The sequence below is a fragment of the Pelophylax lessonae genome, assembly GCF_965119305.1.
Source record: "Pelophylax lessonae genome assembly, chromosome: 7".
NCBI lineage: Eukaryota > Metazoa > Chordata > Amphibia > Anura > Ranidae > Pelophylax > Pelophylax lessonae.
Genome location: NC_138774.1, coordinates 232,427,850 through 232,447,721, shown reverse-complemented (window position 1 = coordinate 232,447,721; position 19,872 = coordinate 232,427,850). Strand labels below are relative to the sequence as shown.

General features: G+C 47.2%; 1 protein-coding gene across 3 annotated transcripts in view; it reads left to right on the top strand.

Annotated features, from left to right (window-relative positions):
- Positions 1 to 3,982: 3,982 nt before the first annotated feature.
- Positions 3,983 to 19,872, top strand: part of FAM120C (family with sequence similarity 120 member C) — an 88,066-nt gene continuing 72,176 nt past the window's right edge. Inside the window, exon 1 of one of the 3 annotated variants that reach the window (XM_082263519.1) lies at positions 3,983 to 4,793. In XM_082263519.1, coding sequence (XP_082119645.1) covers positions 4,272 to 4,793 — 522 coding nt within the window. In that variant the 5' untranslated portion in view covers positions 3,983 to 4,271. Of the gene's footprint in view, positions 4,794 to 5,600; positions 5,628 to 19,872 lie in introns of those variants that run through there. The other 2 variants (XM_082263518.1, XM_082263520.1) reach the window with 2 other exon arrangements.

Sequence of the window (19,872 nt, the reverse complement as noted above, 5' to 3'; positions counted from 1 at the left end):
ACACAAACTCTTCATATTTATTTATTTTTGCTCCAATCTTGGTTTTTGAACCCTTCAAAAGGCAGCCTGATAACTTTTCCTTGCTCACTGGAAGCAGGTGGACGGAGATCCGACCTCACAGGTTCTCCAGGTATAGACTGCCCAGTGCCCACCACTGCAAATAGATTTGTGCTTCCGCTTTACTGCCGCTGTCACTCACAGGACGATGTTTACATGGATTGTATGGTGACACTTGAAGAAGGAGATAGCTTGTATTTTGCCCACGCTCTTCTTTTCCAGCAATGTGTGGGTATAATAATAAGAAACTGATTTTTTTTCTCCTTCCTAAAAGGTGAACTACCACTACAATCCATTAACCATTGAAAGACTGCCCCACATTCATTTAGTGAGGGAGGGGGGCCCTTAAAGCGGAGTTCCGGGCACAGATGTCATTTTTTGATGAACATACCCCCGGGACAGTCAGGGCTAGCACATTCCACAATGGCTAGCCTCTGATCTGTCCCGGTTCGCACTTACCTTTTAGAAGAAATACTTACTTAGAAAATTTCTTCCACAGCGTTTCCATCTCTCTTGTGGGCAGCTGACGCCGGCGCGGTCCTCTTCTGCGTCTTCTTCCGCCAGAATGCGCCGCACCGGCCCCACTCGTCACTTCCGGCGCGGCGCCACATTCCTAAACAGCTTCTGGGCATGCCCAGAAGCTGTTTAGCAGGGGAATGCGGCGTCGCCCGGAAGTGACGAGCGGGGTCGGTGTGGCGCATTGATTCCTGGGAGCGATGACGTTTAGCTCCCAGGAATCATCGCGAGGCAGGAAGTGACGGGGTGAGCTGCGGCTCCGAGGGAGGAAGCAGTCAGAGGTGAGTATTTACGATCTTCAATAAAAAGGTGAGTAAACAAAAAAAATAAAAATAACTATCCAATTCCTTTTCAGGTCAGGTCTACCTAGCGGAGGGGCACAAAAAAAAAAAAATCGTTTTTGTGCCCGGAACTCCGCTTTAAGCGCAAAATCATGTACTGGTATGTGATTTTGTAGATGGGCTCTAGGGGGCGCCCACCACCGTGATCGTTTAGGAGAATGACAGAACTGCGGTCTGCCAATGTAAACAAGGCAGACCGCCGTTCTGTCAAACAGGAAGAGAGAGATCTTGTGTTCCTACTAATCAGGAACACAGATCTCTCTCTTTCTGCAGTCAGTCCACCCCCCAGTTAGAAAGCACTCCCTAGGAGCACACCTAACCCCTTGATTGCCCCTGATGTTAACCCCTTCCCTATCAGTGTCATTTATATAGTAACTGCATATTTTTAGCACTGATTGGTGTCACTGGTGCCCAAAAAAGTCACTTATAGGCCATACACACTATAAGATTTTCTGAAGACTTTTTCCTTTAGATTTACCAAAACCATATAATATGAGGTCAAACCTAAACACTTTACATTTGTATGAAATCTGGCAGGCTCTTGCACTACATAGAAAAGGTAAATCTGAAGGAAAAAGTCTTCAGAAAATCTTATAGTGTGTATGGCCCTTAAAGCCCCGTACACACGTACCGATCGTCGGCCGAACGATCGGCCGTCTTTTGTCCAGGGCTGTCTTGTTTGTTGAAAAGTGCTAAAGACTGCACACAAATTTTGTCGGCCAACAACAGCCGACTGCAGAAGTGATGTCATGTGATGGTTAACTTTCCTGTTTTTTTTTTTTCTTTTCTGAGCATGCCCAGTCTTGCAAATCTGCTGTCTGTCGGCCGAATTCTGTACTGACTGGCGAACAATCGGCCGTTCTGGTGTTGGACAACAAAAATTTTAATGCTTGAACGACAGATTCTTTTCGGCCGAAAGTGCGCTGTCGGCTGTCGGAAGCATCATACTAACAAGCCGAAAATCGGCCGATCGGTTGTCGGCCGGATCTTTTCGGCCGACAATCTGCACGTGTGTACGGGCCTTTAGTGTCAAATTTGTCCGCCGCAATGTCGCAATCCCGCTAAAAATCGCTGATCGCCGCCCTTACTAATAAAAACAATAAAAAGTCCATAAATCTATCCCATAGTTTGTAAACGCTATAACTTTTGCGCAAACCAATCAATATACCCTTTTTGGAATTTTTTTTTACCAAAAATATATAGCAGAATACGAATTGGCCTAATCTGATAAAGAAATTTGATCACCGCTATACACATTTCAAACACCCACACTTTGGAAGCACTGAAGGGTTGTTTATTTAGCACTGTCACTTTTTAAGCATTAAAGATATTTTATAATTTGTACTGTATTGTTCGATCATATTTTTGATTGAGATTTATATTGCACTTTAGAATATTTATTAATCACTAATAAGCCACTCAATCACTTTTAAAGGTGGTGGAAGGGGGGTCCCACCCTCCAGCTGCCTCTCCAGTCCTATCGCAGGGGCCAGGAGCGACGTGGCCGACAGCGATGGCTGCCTGGGACAGAGAGGACCTGATGTTGTTCCCCTCTCTCTCTAACCCTGGAAACCGGGAGCGATGGATATTTGTAAATTCCGGTTCTGCTCCTTTCTTTCCCTGGCCACCAGCGGCCAGAGAAGCAGCTGATCAGACCGATCTCGCTCCTTTCAGCTGCATGGGGGGACAGAGGAGAGATTTGGGGTCTAATAGACCCCAAATCTCTCTCTAAAGAGGACTTTGATTTGAAAATCAAGCTATGTATGACCGGTGTTCTGCCGATAACTCCAACTCACCAAAATGTCCAACTGCGTCTCTGCCGGTGACTCTCCAGTATCAGTATTTGGAGATTTTAAAGAGTTGCATTTTTCACAGACCACCAGCAGCCTCTACAGAACAAGCTATAATGACTGGACATTGTTAGTAAGGCCACTACCAACCAACAACATGGCCGCCTCCAAGGCGGTGACAACTTTGTTCCTCCTTACCCGACATTCTGTGGAAAGAGGCAACTGCTCATGTAACATAGTGTAGTGGCTGCCAGTGGGCTATAAAAATCAGCAGCTTGTGGAAATCTCCAATTATTCCTGCTGTAGAGTCCCTGAAAGTGATGTGGTTGGAGATTTTGGCGGCACCCTGGCCTTATGGCTTGGTGGTTGTAAAACCACGGCTCAGCCTTGTGTTTTTCTACAGCCCCACTCCATGTGGGGTAACCTCCGTGAGGCCTTGTAGAGTAAACGAGACATAATAAAATGGTTTTCTGTGTTTTCAGCGGCTGCGGCCATCTTGGTGAGGGAGCAAGTGAGCGGTGATGGAGGTCTGAGGGTCGTTTGTTGTAGATGTGGTTAATATGCTTTAAACAAGAAAAACTTTATTTGTCCTTGAACTGTAACAGGAGCGTGACTATGCCAACACCTCAGCTACTTCCTATGATAAAACGCAGGCCCGTGTGTGTGCAAGGCATGGCGAGAAGAGTTTGTCGCGCTTCCAGCTTCGTGGTCGGTAAAATCACAGCTCAACTTTTTTTTTTCCACCTGTCCCTCTCTGTGTAAATGAGGTATTTTGGAGCAGAGAATAAAGAGAGAACAATGGTTTTCTATGTTCTCCATCGGTGGCCATGTTGGCGAGGGAGAAGACCAATGATTTCAGAGTGGTGGTCAGGATACACACTGTTAATATGTCATGGCTGGGTGATTTATTTAAACAACAAAAACTTTATTCGTGCTTAAACTGTACTCGTGATGGTTATTCCAACACCTCAGCCACCTCGTGAGATATATAAAAAAAAATAGGCCCGTGTGGGGGCGCGGGGCATGCCGGGAAGGAGAGTTATCCCGCGCTCCCATCACTTGCCATTTACACGGAGCAGACCGTCACGCCCACAAACCCCACGTTCGCCTCTCTCCCCACAGCCGCTGAAGTGGCCCTCTTTCGGGCGTTGGAGGGGGCCCGGGCGCCCCGTCTATACCTAATAATAAATACAATGGCGGTCTCTGTCCCGCTGGGTGACGGCGCGCGCCTGGTTCGGGGAGGGCGACGCTGGGGATGCCGGGAGTTGTAGTTCTCGGGCCTTAGCAGGGCAGTGTAAGCGGATGGAGGCTATGACTCCATTTCCCGGGCTGCACCGCGCCTCTCAGGGGCGTAGTAAGCCGAGCCGTGCTGAAGAAGAAGAAGGCGATTAAGATGGCGCTTGGTGGCGCGCAGGGACCGTCCCCCCTCAGCCAAGCTCTGTGAGGGAGGAAGCCGCCCGCCGTGTACCGCCAGCTCCGTCTCCTGCCCAGCGCCCCCCCTCCTCCTCCTCCCTAACGTGAATAGCCCCGGGCTCGGTTCCGCTGCTCCCCTCCCCCCGGACACACAATGGGGGTGCAGGGCTTCCAGGAGTTCCTGGAGAAGCGCTGCCCGGGGGCCGTGGTGCCCGTAGACTTGTTAAAGTTGGCCCGAACGGTCGCCCGACAACAGCACCGGGCCGGTTACCCCCCTCCGCCACCCCCTCCCCCCACACAGCCCCCCACCCCGGGGGCGCCCCCTCCCTGCCGGGTTCTGGTGGACGCGGACTCGGCCCTGCAGCGTCTGTACGGCGGATACCAGACGGACTGGGTGTGCGGGGGCCAATGGAACGCCATGCTGGGCTACCTGGCGGCCCTGTCCCAGGCCTGTCTATACCAGGGCGGCCTGGAGCTGGTAGCCATGTTCAACGGTACGCTGGCCAAGGAGAGGCTCCCCGAGTGGGCGAGGAGGGCGCAGGGCGAGCGGCAGACGGCTCAGCTTATTGTCAGCCACATCGGGAACAAGGGCACCCCGCCCCCCCGGGCCTGGTTCTTACCGCCCGCCTGCCTGGCCCACTGCATCCGCCTGGCCATGATCCGGTTCAGAGTCAAGGTAACCGGGGACACCTACCTACTACTTACCTACTATACCCCTCCCCCAATCTACTATACCCCTCCCCACCTACTATACCCCTCCCCCCAATCTACTACACCCCTCCCCCCAATCTACTATACCCCTCCCCACCTACTATACCCCTCCCCCCAATCTACTACACCCCTCCCCCCAATCTACTACACCCCTCCCCCCAATCTACTACCTACATACTATACCCCTCCCCCATATTTCCTACCTACTACACCCCTCCCCCACCTACTATACCCCTCCCCCAATATACTACACCCCTCCCCCACCTACTACATCCCTCCCCCCAATCTACTACACCCCTCCCCCACCTACTATACCCCTCCCCCCATCTACTACACCCCTCTCCCAATCCACTACCTACTATACCCCTCCCCAACCTACTATACCCCTCCCCCCAATCTACTACCTACCTACTATACCCCTCCCCCCAATCTACTACACCCCTCCCCCATATTTCCTACCTACTACACCCCTCCCCCACCTAATATACCCCTCCCCCCAATTTACTACACCCCTCCCCCACCTACTACACCCCTCCCCCCCAATCTACTACCTAACTATATCCTCTCCCTCATCCGCCTGGCCATGATCCGGTTCAGAGTCAAGGTAACCGGGGACACCTACCTACTACTTACCTACTATACCCCTCCCCCCAATCTACTACACCCCTCCCCCCAATCTACTACCTACCTACTACACCCCTCCCCCATATTTCCTACCTACTATACCCCTCCCCCCAATCTACTACCTAACTATATCCTCTCCCTCATCCGCCTGGCCATGATCCGGTTCAGAGTCAAGGTAACCGGGGACACCTACCTATTATACCCCCCTATCTACTACTTACCTACTAAACTCCTCTCCACCCTACCCCCCATCTAATACCTACTACACCCCTCCCCCTATCACTACACCCCTCCCCCTATCTACTACCTACCCACTACACCCCTCCCCCCATCTACTACCTACTACACCCCTCCCCCTATCACTACACCCCTCCCCCTATCTACTACCTACCTACTACACCCCTCCCCCTATCTACTACCTACTACACCCCTCCCCCCATCTACTACCTACTACACCCCTCCCCCCATCTACTACCTACTACACCCCTCCCCCTATCACTACACCCCTCCCCCTATCTACTACCTACCCACTACACCCCTCCCCCCATCTACTACCTACTACACCCCTCCCCCTATCTACTACCTACTACACCCCTCCCCCCATCTACTACCTACTACACCCCTCCCCCTATCTACTACCTACCCACTACACCCCTCCCCCCATCTACTACCTACTACACCCCTCCCCCTATCACTACACCCCTCCCCCTATCTACTACCTACCTACTACACCCCTCCCCCTATCTACTACCTACCTACTATACCCTTCCCCCATCTACTACGACCCTCCCCCATATTTCCCATCTATTACTCCCCTCCCATCTACTACCTAACTATATCCTCTCCCTGATCTGCCTGGCCATGATATGGTTCAGAGTCAGTGTAAGCGGGGACACCTACCTACTATACCCCCCTATCTACTACTTACCTACTAAACTCCTCCCCCCATCTACTACCTACCTATATCCTCCTCCCCCATCCACCTGGCCATGATCCAGTTCAGAGTCAAAGTAACCTGGGACACCTATTGGACCCCCCCCTTCTATCTATGTCTCCTCCCCCATTAAACAGGCCATGTTTCTGTTCAGTCATAGCGCCTACTGAGCTGTGTACAGCCACCCCAGACTGTGTACCTACCTACCCATTACTCCCTTCCCCCATCTGCTTGACCATGAGCCGTTTGGAGTCAAGGTAACCCTTTCCCCAAACTACCTACTACACCCCTCCCCCTGAGACTGTACCTACCTACACCCCTTCCCATCCACTTGGCTATGTTCTGGTTTAGAGTCAAGGTAACCAGGGACACCTACTGATCTACCTACCCAGGTATATTCAACAGGACAAAGGCCCACCCCTCTCTCTGCTCAGAGACAGTTCTATTTATCAGGACAGTGCCCCTCCCCCCCCCCCTCGTCCATGAACTCCTCCCCAGACCCTTCAATCTCCCTGCCCACAGACAGGCTTATTCAATGAGATCATGTAACCCAGACCTTTACCCTCCCCCTTCTTTCTCCCAACCCCCTACCTAGATATGGGCCTGTGCTCCCCAAACCTGCACTCCACTCCCAGTCCCTACGTTATGCATAATCACAGACATAGTTACATTGTTTTGCAACCCAGAACTGATTTTAAAGCTATACTTGTCTGTGTGCCGATTCTGACATTGCAGTCTAGTTAGGGTGCCTGTTGATTTGCTGTGTGTGTAATTGGTACTCCAGTCCCAGCAACAGTTCATGTTTTCTGCATACAGACCTACTTACATTGTGTGGCAGCTCAATACTGAATTTAGAAATGTTTTCTAATGTCCCATTAAAAGGTTGTGTGCTTTTTGTATTTTGGCATTGCAATCTCTTTAGGCCCCATTCACACTTGGGTGCAGCAGAAACAAGCAGTGGCAGAAGTCGTGCATTTTACTGCATGACAAAACAGATGGTGTAAAGCAGGACTGGCTCATGTAAACATTTTGGTACATGAGGTTCTTGTAACACAATTTTGGAGCAAAGGGAGACCCATTTAAATGAATGGTGCCGCTTCAAAAATTGGGACTGGGCAGTGTCCCTCAAGTGTGAACTAGGCCTTAAAGTACCTGTTGATTCTTGTGTTTGCTGTGTAGGTAATTTGTATCCCAATGCTGCACTCCAGTCCTGGCAACGCTCCATGTTTTGTGTGTAGACACAAACTACATTTAAAAATATGCCAGACATGCCCCCCCCCCCCCCCCTTAATGAGGAACTTTACCCATTACAACTTGATAGGAAAATGTTCTTAAGGAACATACATTCCACAATAATAATTATGCCACCAACATTAGTGTGTGCTGTGAGTTACTCCAACGTTGTTCCTGTTTGCTTGCTGGAGGCTGCCATTTTGCTGAAGCCCAGAGCCCCTTAGCAGCAGTAAATCTTTAGGTGTCTAGCAGATCAGCCTCTACAAATTTGTCACAGTGCCTAAAAGTAGAGAGCAACTGAGCATGTGCAGAGCAGGGTGAGACGGCGTATTGCTGGATTTTAAAGGGATTGTAAAGGCACAAAGTTTTTTTTTTTTTTATCTTTATGCATTAAGATAAAAAAAAAACTCTTGTGCATCTCCCCCCAGCCCCCCTAATACTTACCTTAGCCAAGCTTTTCCCAGCGTTGTTTCAGGAGTTTCTCAGCTGCCCGGGACTCCCCTCATTGACTGAGACAGCAGCGCTGCGCAATTGGCTCCCGCTGCTGTTAGTCAGCCGATCAGGAGAGAGGAGGCAGGACTGAGTCACAGCTCCATGTCTGAATGAACACACAGAGTTGTGATTCGGCTCGGGTGCCCCCATAGCAAGCAGCTTGCTATGGGGGCACCCAACAGGAGGGAGGGGCCAGGAGCTCAAGCCAGGGACCCAAGAAGAGGAAAACCATTACACAGATCACTTTTCAGTCGCTTTAAACAGTATTGATACTTATTTTGAATGTTTTACATAGCCATACCTGAAAAAGGGGCCAGCCTGAAGTGATTGAGCAGGGCTTAATTTTCTGACTAAAGTTCTACTACAAAAGGCTGTCTATTTTTTTAAATTAGCATTGTAATCTTGCTAGGGCACATATTGGTCCTTCCTTTCCCTGTGCCTTTACATTGGTTAGACCATCCCTTGGTACATGCGTGAGGCTAGTTTTAAAATGTAAAGGTATTGAAAACAAGATCTCACAGCATAATATTTAAAAACAAAAAGACATTTTAAATCTGTAATCTATGAAAAAATAATTGAATTGTTATAGAATCAAGACTGCAAATAAGAAACAAGACATGGACACACTAACTGACGCCTCAACAAAAACACAGCCTGGGAGACTTGAGACTTGAAAGCAAAAAAAATTAAAGCTGAACTCATATCACAAACATCATAATAAATATATTCTTTAGTAGTCACAGAGCATATGAATCCACTTGTACATCAAATCTATTCTCAAACCCAGATTGCCTTGAGCAGAGCTGTTTGAGCGAGCCGCAGGCTCCTCCTATTACAGACTGCTCAGAAAACTACAGGAAGGGGTGGAGACAAGACCAATCACCCTGCACAAGGAGAGAGAGAGCAGCAGTGATTGGTCTTTAATACAGGAAGGGGGTGGAGACGAGACCAATCACCCTGCACAAGGAGAGAGAGAGCAGCAGTGATTGGTCTTTAATACAGGAAGGGGTGGAGACGAGACCAATCACCCTGCACAAGGAGAGAGAGAGCAGCAGTGATTGGTCTTTATTATAGGAAGGGGGTGGAGACGAGACCAATCACCCTGCACAAGGAGAGAGAGAGCAGCAGTGACTGGTCTTTATTATAGGAAGGGGGTGGAGACGAGACCAATCACCCTGCACAAGGAGAGAGAGAGCAGCAGTGACTGGTCTTTAATACAGGAAGGGGGTGGAGACGAGACCAATCACCCTGCACAAGGAGAGAGAGATCAGCAGTGACTGGTCTTTATTATAGGAAGGGGGTGGAGACGAGACCAATCACCCTGCACAAGGAGAGAGAGAGCAGCAGTGACTGGTCTTTAATACAGGAAGGAAAAGTCTCACACTGGATTACTGCACAGATCTGGAAGAAATACACAAAGCACACCAAGATTTAGGCAGAATGCACATGTCAAATGTATTTAGCCAATATTGTGTTATCCTGAAGTTCATCTCTAAGCCATCATTTACATGAGTAGGAGAGGGGCGGTAACATCTTAACCATTCCCCAACCTCCAAGCTACAAGTGGATATGGCCAGTGGCCATGTTGGTACATGTTGTTGCAGCAAAGGTTACATCACTTATTGCATTTGGTAGGTGGTATCGTTGCCAAGCGTAAATCATTCAGGTGCATGGATCTGCAAGAGCAAGGAATGGCTATCATTCAAAATCTTCCTTCTATCTCATTTCAGAGAGGGGGTAGAGACTGCCCCCTGCCTAAACAAGCTGTAGATCATAATTGTCCTTATATATGTAGACCACTTTTATGTCTTTTTTTCCTGTAATTTTTTTTTTTTAATTAACAAATAAATATTTTTGTATTTATGTACTGTGCTCAGTAGATCTCCCTTATTCTATAATACTTCTATAGTGCAATTTTTGGGCTGGCAATCATTTCTTGTGTGTTTGTATGTATATGTGTGTATGTGTGTGTATATTATATATATATAACACACACGCACAAATACATACACACACACAGGTCCATTTATATTTGGACACAGGCACACTTTTCATACTTTTGGCTCTGTATGCCACCAGAATAAAATTAAAATGAAACAATACAAATTAATTTGAGGTGCAGACTTTCAGCTTTAATTCAAGGGTTGAACATAAATATCAAGTACACATTTTAGAAACTGTAACCATTTTTATACACAGTCCACCTATTTTCAGGGTCTCAAATGTAGTTGGACAAATTTAATATAATCATAAAATGTTCCTTTTTTTTTATATTTTCTTGAGAATCCTTTACTGGCAATGACTGCCTGAAGTCTGGAACCCATGGACATTAGTAAAGACTGGGTTTCCTCCTTTCTGATGCTTTGCTAGGCTCTAACTGCAGCTGTCTTCAGTTTTTCTTTGTTTTTTTGGTCTTTCTGCCTTTTAGTTTTGCCTTCAGCAAGTGAAATGCATGCTCAATTGGGTTGAGATCAGGTGATTGACTCGGCCATTGCAAAAAATTCCACTTATTTTCCTTCAAAAACTCCTGGATTGCTTTTGTGGTGTGTTTTGGATCATTGTCCATCTGTACTGTGAAGCGCCGTCCAATCAACTTTGCTGCATTTGGCTGAATCTGGGCTGACAGTATACTGCATCTCTCTAAACACTGCAGAATTCATCCGGCTGCTTCTGTCTTCTGTTACATCATCAATAAACACCAATGACCCAGTGCCACTGAAAGCTTGCATGCCCATGTCATAGCACTGCTTCCACCATGTTTTACAGATGACGTTGTGTGCTTTGGATCATGAGCTGTTCCAAGCCTTCTCCTCACTTTTTTCTTCCGGTCATTCTGGTACAGATTGATCTTCATTTCATCTGTCCAAAGAATGCTGTTCCAGAACTGGTCTGGCTATTTTTCGATTTTTTTTTTTTTTTTTTTTTGGCAAAGTCTAGTCTGGCTTTTATATTCTTCAGGCTTATGAATGGTTTGCTCCTAGAGGTGAACCCTCTGTATTTGCTCTCGTGAAGTCTTCTCTTGATTATAGACTTTGAGAATGATATGCCCAACTCCTGGAGAGTGTCTTTTACTTGTCTGGATGTTGTGAATGGGTTTTTCTTTACCATAGAGAGGATCCTGCGATCATCCACCACTGTTGTCTTCCGTGGACGTCCAGGCCTTTTTATGTTACTGAGCTCACCAGTGCATTCTTCTTTCCTCAGTATGTACCAAACTGTTGATTTGGCCACTCCTAATGTTGCTGCTATCTCTCTGATGGATTTGTTTAATTTTTGAAGTCTTACAATGGCCTGTTTCACTTGCATGGACAGCTCCTTTAAACGCATGATGTATGTTCACAGCAATTGCTTCCAAATGCAAATATCACACTTAGAATCAACTCCAGACCTTTTACCTGCCTAATTGATGAAGAAATAACAAAGGAGTACCCCACACCTGGCCATGAAACCGCTTTTGATTCAATTGTCCAATTACTTTTGATCCCTTGAAAAAGGGGGAGGGCTATTCTTAAGAGCTGTAATTCCTAAAGGCCCCTTTCACATGGCGGTGCGCCGACGGAATCCGTTGTGCTTTGTGGGGGATGGATCCACCGATCCCCGCTGAGCGGGTGGATGACCGCTCTGTGTGCAGAGACGGAGCTGTCAGAGCCTCTCTCTCTATGGGAGATCAGATGAGAACGGACCGCATGTCCATTTTCATCTGATCTTATCCGATCCGCCAGACAGATGGAAGATAGGGTTTCCATCCGTCCGGATTTCACGGACAGAATCGGACAGCAGCAGGTGTCAGCGGAGATGTCTCCGCTGACATCCTTTGCCCCATAGGGATGCATGGAGCATCCGATCAGATCCGCGTGAAAAACCGACAGGCGGACCGGATTGGAAAGTCCATATAAAAGGGGCCAAACCTCAACCTTCCTCAAATTAAACCCGAGAGTGTGCACTTTCAGCCCATATCCATTATATAACTATAGCTTGAATATGTTTTGGTAAATGCCTGAAAAAATCTAAAATTGTTCCTGTGTCCAAATATATATGGACCTAACTGTGTATGTATGCACACAATTTAATCTAACATTGTTTTGAAACCTGCATTGCTGCTAGGACTGGAGGACAGCTGGGAAACACTAATATTTTTTTTTTTATTATTACAGGTATTTATATAGCACCAACAATGAATGTAGCACTTTAGATATTGGGGTTCATTTACTAAAACTGGAGAGTTCAAAATCTGGGGCAGCTGTTCATAGTAACTAATCGGCTCCTAACACCAAGCAGGTTCAATTAAGCTTTGAGAATAAAGGCCCCATTCACATCAGCGCAATTTGACATGTCAAATTGCATGCCAAATCGCAGCCTATTGCTGGCACTGTCCCAATCCCAGTGCCTGCACTACTTTTGGTGACTTCAGGGGCGATTTCATTAGACATCAGTGCATGAATCCGCACAGACATCTTTCAAATCACCCTCAAACTCGCACTGAAATGTGGGTTTCGCATGATTAAAAAACCCAAGTTCAGTGTGAACGAGGGCAAAACCTGTAAGGTGATTGGTTTCTATGCAGAGCTGCACCAGATCAGTTTTAGTAAATCAACCCCAATGTATTTTTTTTAAATCAACCCCAATGTATTTTTTTTTTTTTTTTAACATTCAAAAGGATAGAGTAACTTCAGCTTGTTCAAGTAAGCTTTGATAAAACCTAGAAGTGGATTGGTTTCTATGCAGAGCTGCACCAGATTTTGCATTCTCCAGTTTTAGTAAAAAAAACTTCATTGTGTATTCAAATCAGTCCCTGTCCCCAAGAATCCAAGTTCCCTATCTTGAGTATTTACACATTCTAGGGCCTATTAACCTACCAGCATGTCTTTGGAGTTGGAGGAAACCCAAACAAGCACAGGGAGAACATGCACATTTTTTGCAGATAGTGTCGTGGTGAGTTTTCAGACTTGCTAACCACTGCTGCACAGAAAAAAAAGGGTGGTGTAACCCCCTTCTTAAAGTGTAACTAAAGGTCAAACTTTTTTTTTCTTCCATTTTTGGATAGAGTAAGGGAGGCTTATAACTAGGGATTGACCAATTATCGGTGGGTCCGATATTCACTTTTTTTTTTTTGAAGTACTGTATTGGCCACCTTCCAGTTTCTGAATGAGCGAATTCACAAAAAAAAACGTCAAAAGTAAAAAAAAAAAAAAACGTAAACAGTTTTTGACAAGTCCTTTAAAAAAAAAAAATACATAAACTAGTTCCCCAATGTAAATTCATCATCAATTTTTTTGTGAACGCCGGTTGCTGACTTATGTGCTGAAAACAACTGTAGCTAGACACTCGCCGAATGACGACACTACTTCCCCCTGCCGCTAAGTAAACAAAGGGGTGTAGTCACCCACATGCACCATGTGGGGCATGTGGCCTGGTTTAGGAGGGGGGGAAGCGTTTGCTCGACCCCCCCCCTTTTCTGGCCTGCCAGGGTGCATGCTCAGAATAAGGGTGTGGTATGCATTTTGCGGGGGGACACCACACTTTTTTTGGTGTGGGGTCCCCCTTAAAATCCATACAAAATCCAAAGGGCCTGCACATGCTCAGTTAATCTCCATTTTTCAGCACTGTGCTGAAAATCAGAGCCACTAGATGCCAATCAGCTGCCAGTGTAAAGATTTACTGCTACTTTTTGGCTTCAGCAAATTGGCAGCCTCCAGCAAGAAGAAACTGGAGCAATGCTGGAGGCAATTTACAGCACAAACAAATGTTGGTAGCATAATTATTAATGTGGAATGTATGTTCCTTGCTAAACCTCATTATTTTTTTATCAAGTTGTTATGGGTAAAGTTCTGCATTAAGGTAACCATGCATTATACATGCACTCATTTTCTCTTTCGTTCATTGACAAACACAGCTCCAGATATTTTTTGACCCTTGGGTTTATGCTGCCCGCTACAGGAGTACCACGCTAGGTGGGAAAAAGTTTGACTACACCTATAGGGCAGACTATATTCCCACTTCCTGCTATAGGTCTCCAGTTTTTTTTCTGCCTAGTCAGGAGTAAGGACCTAGTTACTTGCTGGGATCTCTGATCCTGCCACTTTTTTAAACTAAATGTTTTCTTCTTTTATTATTTCTGTTCCTATGAGAACTACAATCAACTGCCGGACTGGGTAACAGACTGGATATTCTAGATCCTTACGGTCTTCCCAGTCTTGCCAGCGAGCGTGACCGATCTTGGCTCCGTGCTGACCGATCTTAGCTCCGTGCTGGGTTGGACGCGACATGGCCCAACTGGATGGGGGCTGGCCGGCGAGTTAAACGCCTTGCGAACGTTGCATAGCTCTGGTCGCAAACCTGGTCATGACCTGAGTCGCAGCGTGCCTCTGGCCCACAGCACCCCCATTCCAAGATGTGGTCTGCCTGGAGCGGCGCCTGCCCGGTCCCAGGGTGTGGTGAGTAGTGTTCACCCCCCCCCCTCCCTTCTGGTGGTTTTTCGGTGTGGACAAGGGCCCCTCCCTGGGTTGGTCGGACCCCAGAGTGTCCTTCCTCCCTTCATGTCGCTCCCCCCTCACTATCGGGGTCCCTCTGCAGACCACTACCCATTCACCAATGCCTAGCTTGTGTGAATAGGACAAGCAAAAAGCATCCTCCGCCTTCACTTGCATCCTCTGTCTCCTCAGATTCTGAGGTTGATTTGGCCACTGCGGATGCGAGTCCCCCTACTGGGTCTGTGTCCACGCACCCTGAGTGCTCGGATAGCGAAGACAATTCCTCTTCCACTACAGCTGTGCATTGAAAGCGCTAGTGGATGCACTGATTGTATCAGCGTGTGAATCTTTGAAATTGGAGGACGCAGCTACGCCGGTGCAATTTGGTACCCGCAGAGCCTCCAAAGCGGCAAAGGTGTTTCCCTTTTCCCGCTATTTCAACCACATTGTTGTGAGTCAGTGGGGTTCCCCCCCAAAGGCAATGTTTGGGGTCCCTAAACGCTTCGCTAGAAGGTATCCTTTTGAAGAGTCCCTGTTAAAGAAACTGACAGTGCCACCTGTGGTGGACTCGCAGGTTTCCAGGTTGAATAAAGCCACCCTTCTCCCGGTGGAGGACTCTCCGTCCTTTAAGGACCCTTTTGACAAGAGAACTGAATCTCAGGTCCGGTACCTTTTTACCATGGCCGGTTCTATTCTGCGGCAGTTTTTTGCCATAACCTTGGTTTCCCAGACCAGTATATCTGTGATGCCTCTCTGGATGCGGCCCCCTTAGCCTGTAGGGTGTCCGTGACAGCAGTGACTCTTCGCCGCATGATATGGTTGAAATACTGGTCTGTGGACCAAGCTTCCAAGAAAGTATTCACGGATCTCCCTTTTGTAGGAGACTGTTTGTTCGGAGCTTCCATGGAAGAGATCACTAAGGGTCTTACTGGAGGTAAGAGTACTCTGCTTCCACAGACCACCAGGAGCAAAGAGTCTCGTCGCAAACATGGCCCCATTCTTTTCTGCCCATAAGCGGTCCTTTCGTCCCTCCGGATCTAAGGACCAGGGATCAAAATCCACCCATAACCCCTGGTCCCAAGAGGCCCTGGCCTGGTAAGTTGAGAGCGGGTTCCTCCGGGACCGCAGACAAACCCACTTCTGCCTGAAGGGGCGCCCTCACCCATATCTGGGGTGGGGTAACGTCTTTGCTTCTTTCCGGATCTGTGAACCTCCTTGATTCAAGACAAATGGATTCACGAGTTTAGGTTACAAGAGTTCCGGTCCTTGCCTCTGGCAAGGTTCTTCCTTTCCAACCTGCGTTTGGCCCCAGATCGCCTATGAGGTCTCTTTGGGGCGGTACAGGATCTGCTTTCACAGGGGGTCATTGTACCAGTTCCAAAATCGGAACGCTTTCAGGGGTTTTATTCAAATCTTTTTATGGTTCCCAGGAAAGGAAGGCAAGGTCTGTCCAATTCTGGACCTTAAGGCCTTGAACCGCTTTGTGTGGGTTCAGAAATTTCGAATGGGGTCCCTTTGCACGGTAGTGGCATCCCTTCATCATGGGGATTTACTGACCTCAATCAATATCAAGGACGCTTACCTTTATATTCCAATATATGTCAGGTATCAGCGTTTCCTTCGCTTTGTCGTTGGGGAGGAGCACTGTCAATTCGTGGCATTACCTTTTGGTCTCACCTCAGCTCCTCGTGTGTTCACAAAAGTTTTGGCCCTGGTGTTAGCATTGCTAAGGCAGAAGGGGATTGCAGTACTGGGGTACTTGGACGACCTCCTTCCATGAGGAGATTCTCAGAATGCCTTAAAAGACAGTCTGGACATTTCGGTGCAAACTCTACAAGAGTTCGGATGGAAACTGAATTTCCAAAAATCTGTTTTGGTTCAGTCTACTAAGCTGGACTATCAGGGCCTGACCCTGGACACAGCCTCAGCCCAGGTGTTCTTCTGGAGGTAAAGATGCTCATTTCCATACCAGATCTCTGCAAAAGGAGATTCTTGCCAAATGGAACAAGAACCCACAGTCTTTAGACAATCTGATCCTATTGAGCCGGGGTACGAGGGGATCCCCAATCTGGTGGCTCCGCTCTCCAGCGCTTCGACGGGGCAAATCCTTTCTCCCGCTGTACTGGACAGTGGTCACCATGGATGCTAGCCCGTGCGGGTGGGGAGGTGTCTTGGGCAGGGATTGTGCTCAGGGGGTTTGGACTCTGAAGGAACTCAGCTTACCGATCAACATCCTGGAAATTCGGGCGATCAGGCTTTGCCTGACCCAATGGACAGTTCGTCTGTAGTGGCGCCTGGTAAGGATTCAATCGGACAATGCCACGGCCGTGGCAAATGTCAAACAAATCATCAAGGGGGCACCAAAAAGTGTCCTATTGGCCCAGGAAGTAGCCGGAATTCTAAGGTGGGCAGAATGGTTAGTTTCAGCCATCTCTGCTGTGCATATTCCAGGGTTAGAAAATTGGCAGGCGGACTACCTCAGTCAGCAGAAGTTGGATCAGGGAGAATGGTCTCTCAACCCGGTGGTGTTTCATCGACTGTGTCTCGGGTGGGGGACTCCCAATGTGGACCTGTTGGCCTCCCGTCTCAACAGGAAGGTACAGAGGCTTGTAGCAAGGTTTTGGGATTTCCTCTCAGAGAAGATCTGTTAGTTTAAGACCTTCCATCCTGCTTTACAGTCACTGGCTTTAATGGCTTGGCTGTTGAAAGCCAGATGCTGAAGGATAGAGGGGTGTCTGAATCTGTAATTTCTACGTTGTTAAAAGCTAGAAAATCTACTTCTGGAAAGATTTATCATCGAGTCTGAAGGGCATACATTGTTTCGTGTGAATTTGTGGGAACCGCAGTGAATACTGTGCTGTCCATTGAAATCGCACAGCATTAATGCAAACCGGAGGGGGTGTCGACTCATTATTCAAGAAGAACTCTGGGAAAATGTTTTATTTTCCTATACAGTGGGGCTGTGCGCGCACTGCATGGGTTAACGGCTCGTTTTCTTCTAGGGGATTGCGGACAGGAGATATACTTACCTGATCCGCTAACTGCAAGATTGATCCCTGCCGCTCCTGCTTCCCCCCCCTATCAAGCCAGCAATCTTGTGAATGGACTGTTCCTGATGTCATCCCATCCATAGACTGGCTTTGGACATGAGGATGGCAAGATTAGTCCACCGCTGGCTGTGAGGAAGTGTGTGTTTCTGAAGGATCGAAGGACCGGGCAAGTGCAGCTGAGCCTCATTGCATGGGAGAAGAAATTTTTTTCATGGAAAAACTTTCAAAAAAGTTTGCAAAATGCAGTGCAAAAGACAGAATTGGATTGCATCTTAGTGAAAACCCATGCGATCTGATTCCAGCGCAGAAAAAGAAAAAAGGTCCTGCACCTTTTTTTGTGCAGGTTTGGTGCAATTTAAGCCATATAAATGAATGGCTCAAATCGCACTGCACAGACATACCCTGTGATTTGCATGAGAATGCAGTGCGATTCCTATCTGAATCACATGTTGTGTTCCACACTGCATGTATGTGAACCCAGCCTTAGTGTTCTCTTCCACATAGGGAAGCGCGAGTTTCCTTCAGTCTGTAAAAATAAATGTTCACCAAGATATAAAAATAATCATACCAAACCTTTTCTCATCACATTGGCCAAGTGACAGTCCAGATTGTGCTGGTGCTCGTTATCTGATGGTGATGACATGTGCTAGAACACACACTTTAATTTGCAATCAGCTTGTCCTTTTGCAGATTTAGTCGTGCTTTCCAGTGGCCTTTATAAAAAGATGCTGTGAATATCAGAAAGTTTTGCTGACTGCAACTTTTTTTTTTAACATTTATAAAGCATTGCAATTGCAGGGAGAAATCCTAAATGAAACGTAAAGGCTTGAATATGTAAGATGTCATTTCAGGCTTGCAGTAGATTCCAGTTAAAGCTTGTATCCTATTGATCCCTTTAATAAGAAGGTATACATATGTCAATCTTTTCAAGACAACAGACCATAATGTTGGCTGCTGGCAGTCAGAGCTTGATTCTGCTTTTGTTGCCTCCTGAATAGGTTTAATGACCTGGAACTCAAGGCTATAAGACTCCAGACCCCTGCTGAGTGGTTGCAATTTGCTTGCTAAAAAGTGAGCAGGGTTTTTTTTTTTTCCTTTTTGTTAAAGTCAAACTCTGTGCCGCTGTTAACCACTTAAGCCCCGGAGGATTTGGCTGCTCAAAGACCAGGGCCTATTTTGCGATTCGGCACTGCGTGACTTTAACGGACAATTGCGCGGTCATGCGACGCTGTACCCAAATTAAATTGACGTCCTTTTTTTCCCACAAACAGAGCTTTCTTTTGGTGGTATTTGATCACCTATGGGATTTTTACTTTTTGCGCTATAAACAAAAAAAGAGCGACAATTTTGAAAAAACAACAATATTTTTCAAATTTTTTTATATGAAATTCTCAAAAAAAATGTAAAAATCTAATTTTTTTAACATTTTAGGCCAATTTTGTTTTCTGCTACATATTTTTGGTAAAAAAAATCGCAATAAGCATTTTTGGATTGGTTTGCGCAAAAGTTATTGCGTTTTACTATCGGACCCCTAACTGACATTTTTGACACTTTTGGGGGTACCAGTGACATTACTACAGTAATCAGTGCTATAAATATGCACTGTTACTGTAAAAAGACACTGGCAGGGAAGGGGTTAACTTTATTAGTGATCAAGGGGTTAAGTGTGTCCCTAGGGGCGTGATTCTAACTGTCAAGGGGCGTGGCTTGTGATGTAACCACAGAGACATACGATCCTACATAACAGGATTGTATAGTCTCTGCAGTTACACCAGGGAGAATGACAGGTGGCTTTGTTTACATTAGCCGCCTGTCTTTCTCCCTCTCCAGCAGGAGATCGCGAGTGGCCGGCGGACATCAGAGCCACCGGTCACTCGCATGGGGATGGCAGGGAACGAGCGGGGGCAGGAGCGCGCCTCCGGCAGTGCGTGCTCGCCCCCTAGAGGCTCTGCATGGATAATGAAGAGGACTGCATGGATAAATGCTTGTTTGGCTAGAGGAGAACGAGAAAATTAGTACAGATACCTTGTCTATAGCGCTCCTGGCAGCCGGCGCTTTCTCTGTACAACATTCCGGAATGTGGGTGAGCATTTGCTGTCCTACATTATAACCATTGACGGATCTACATCGGAGCTGAAACCCACCAAGGCAGCAAAGTAAACCTGCTTCGGGGGGGGGGGGGACGCTTGCACAGAGAGGAGGAGCCTGCAGGAGCCAGGATACTAAAAAGTTTAGTTGCAT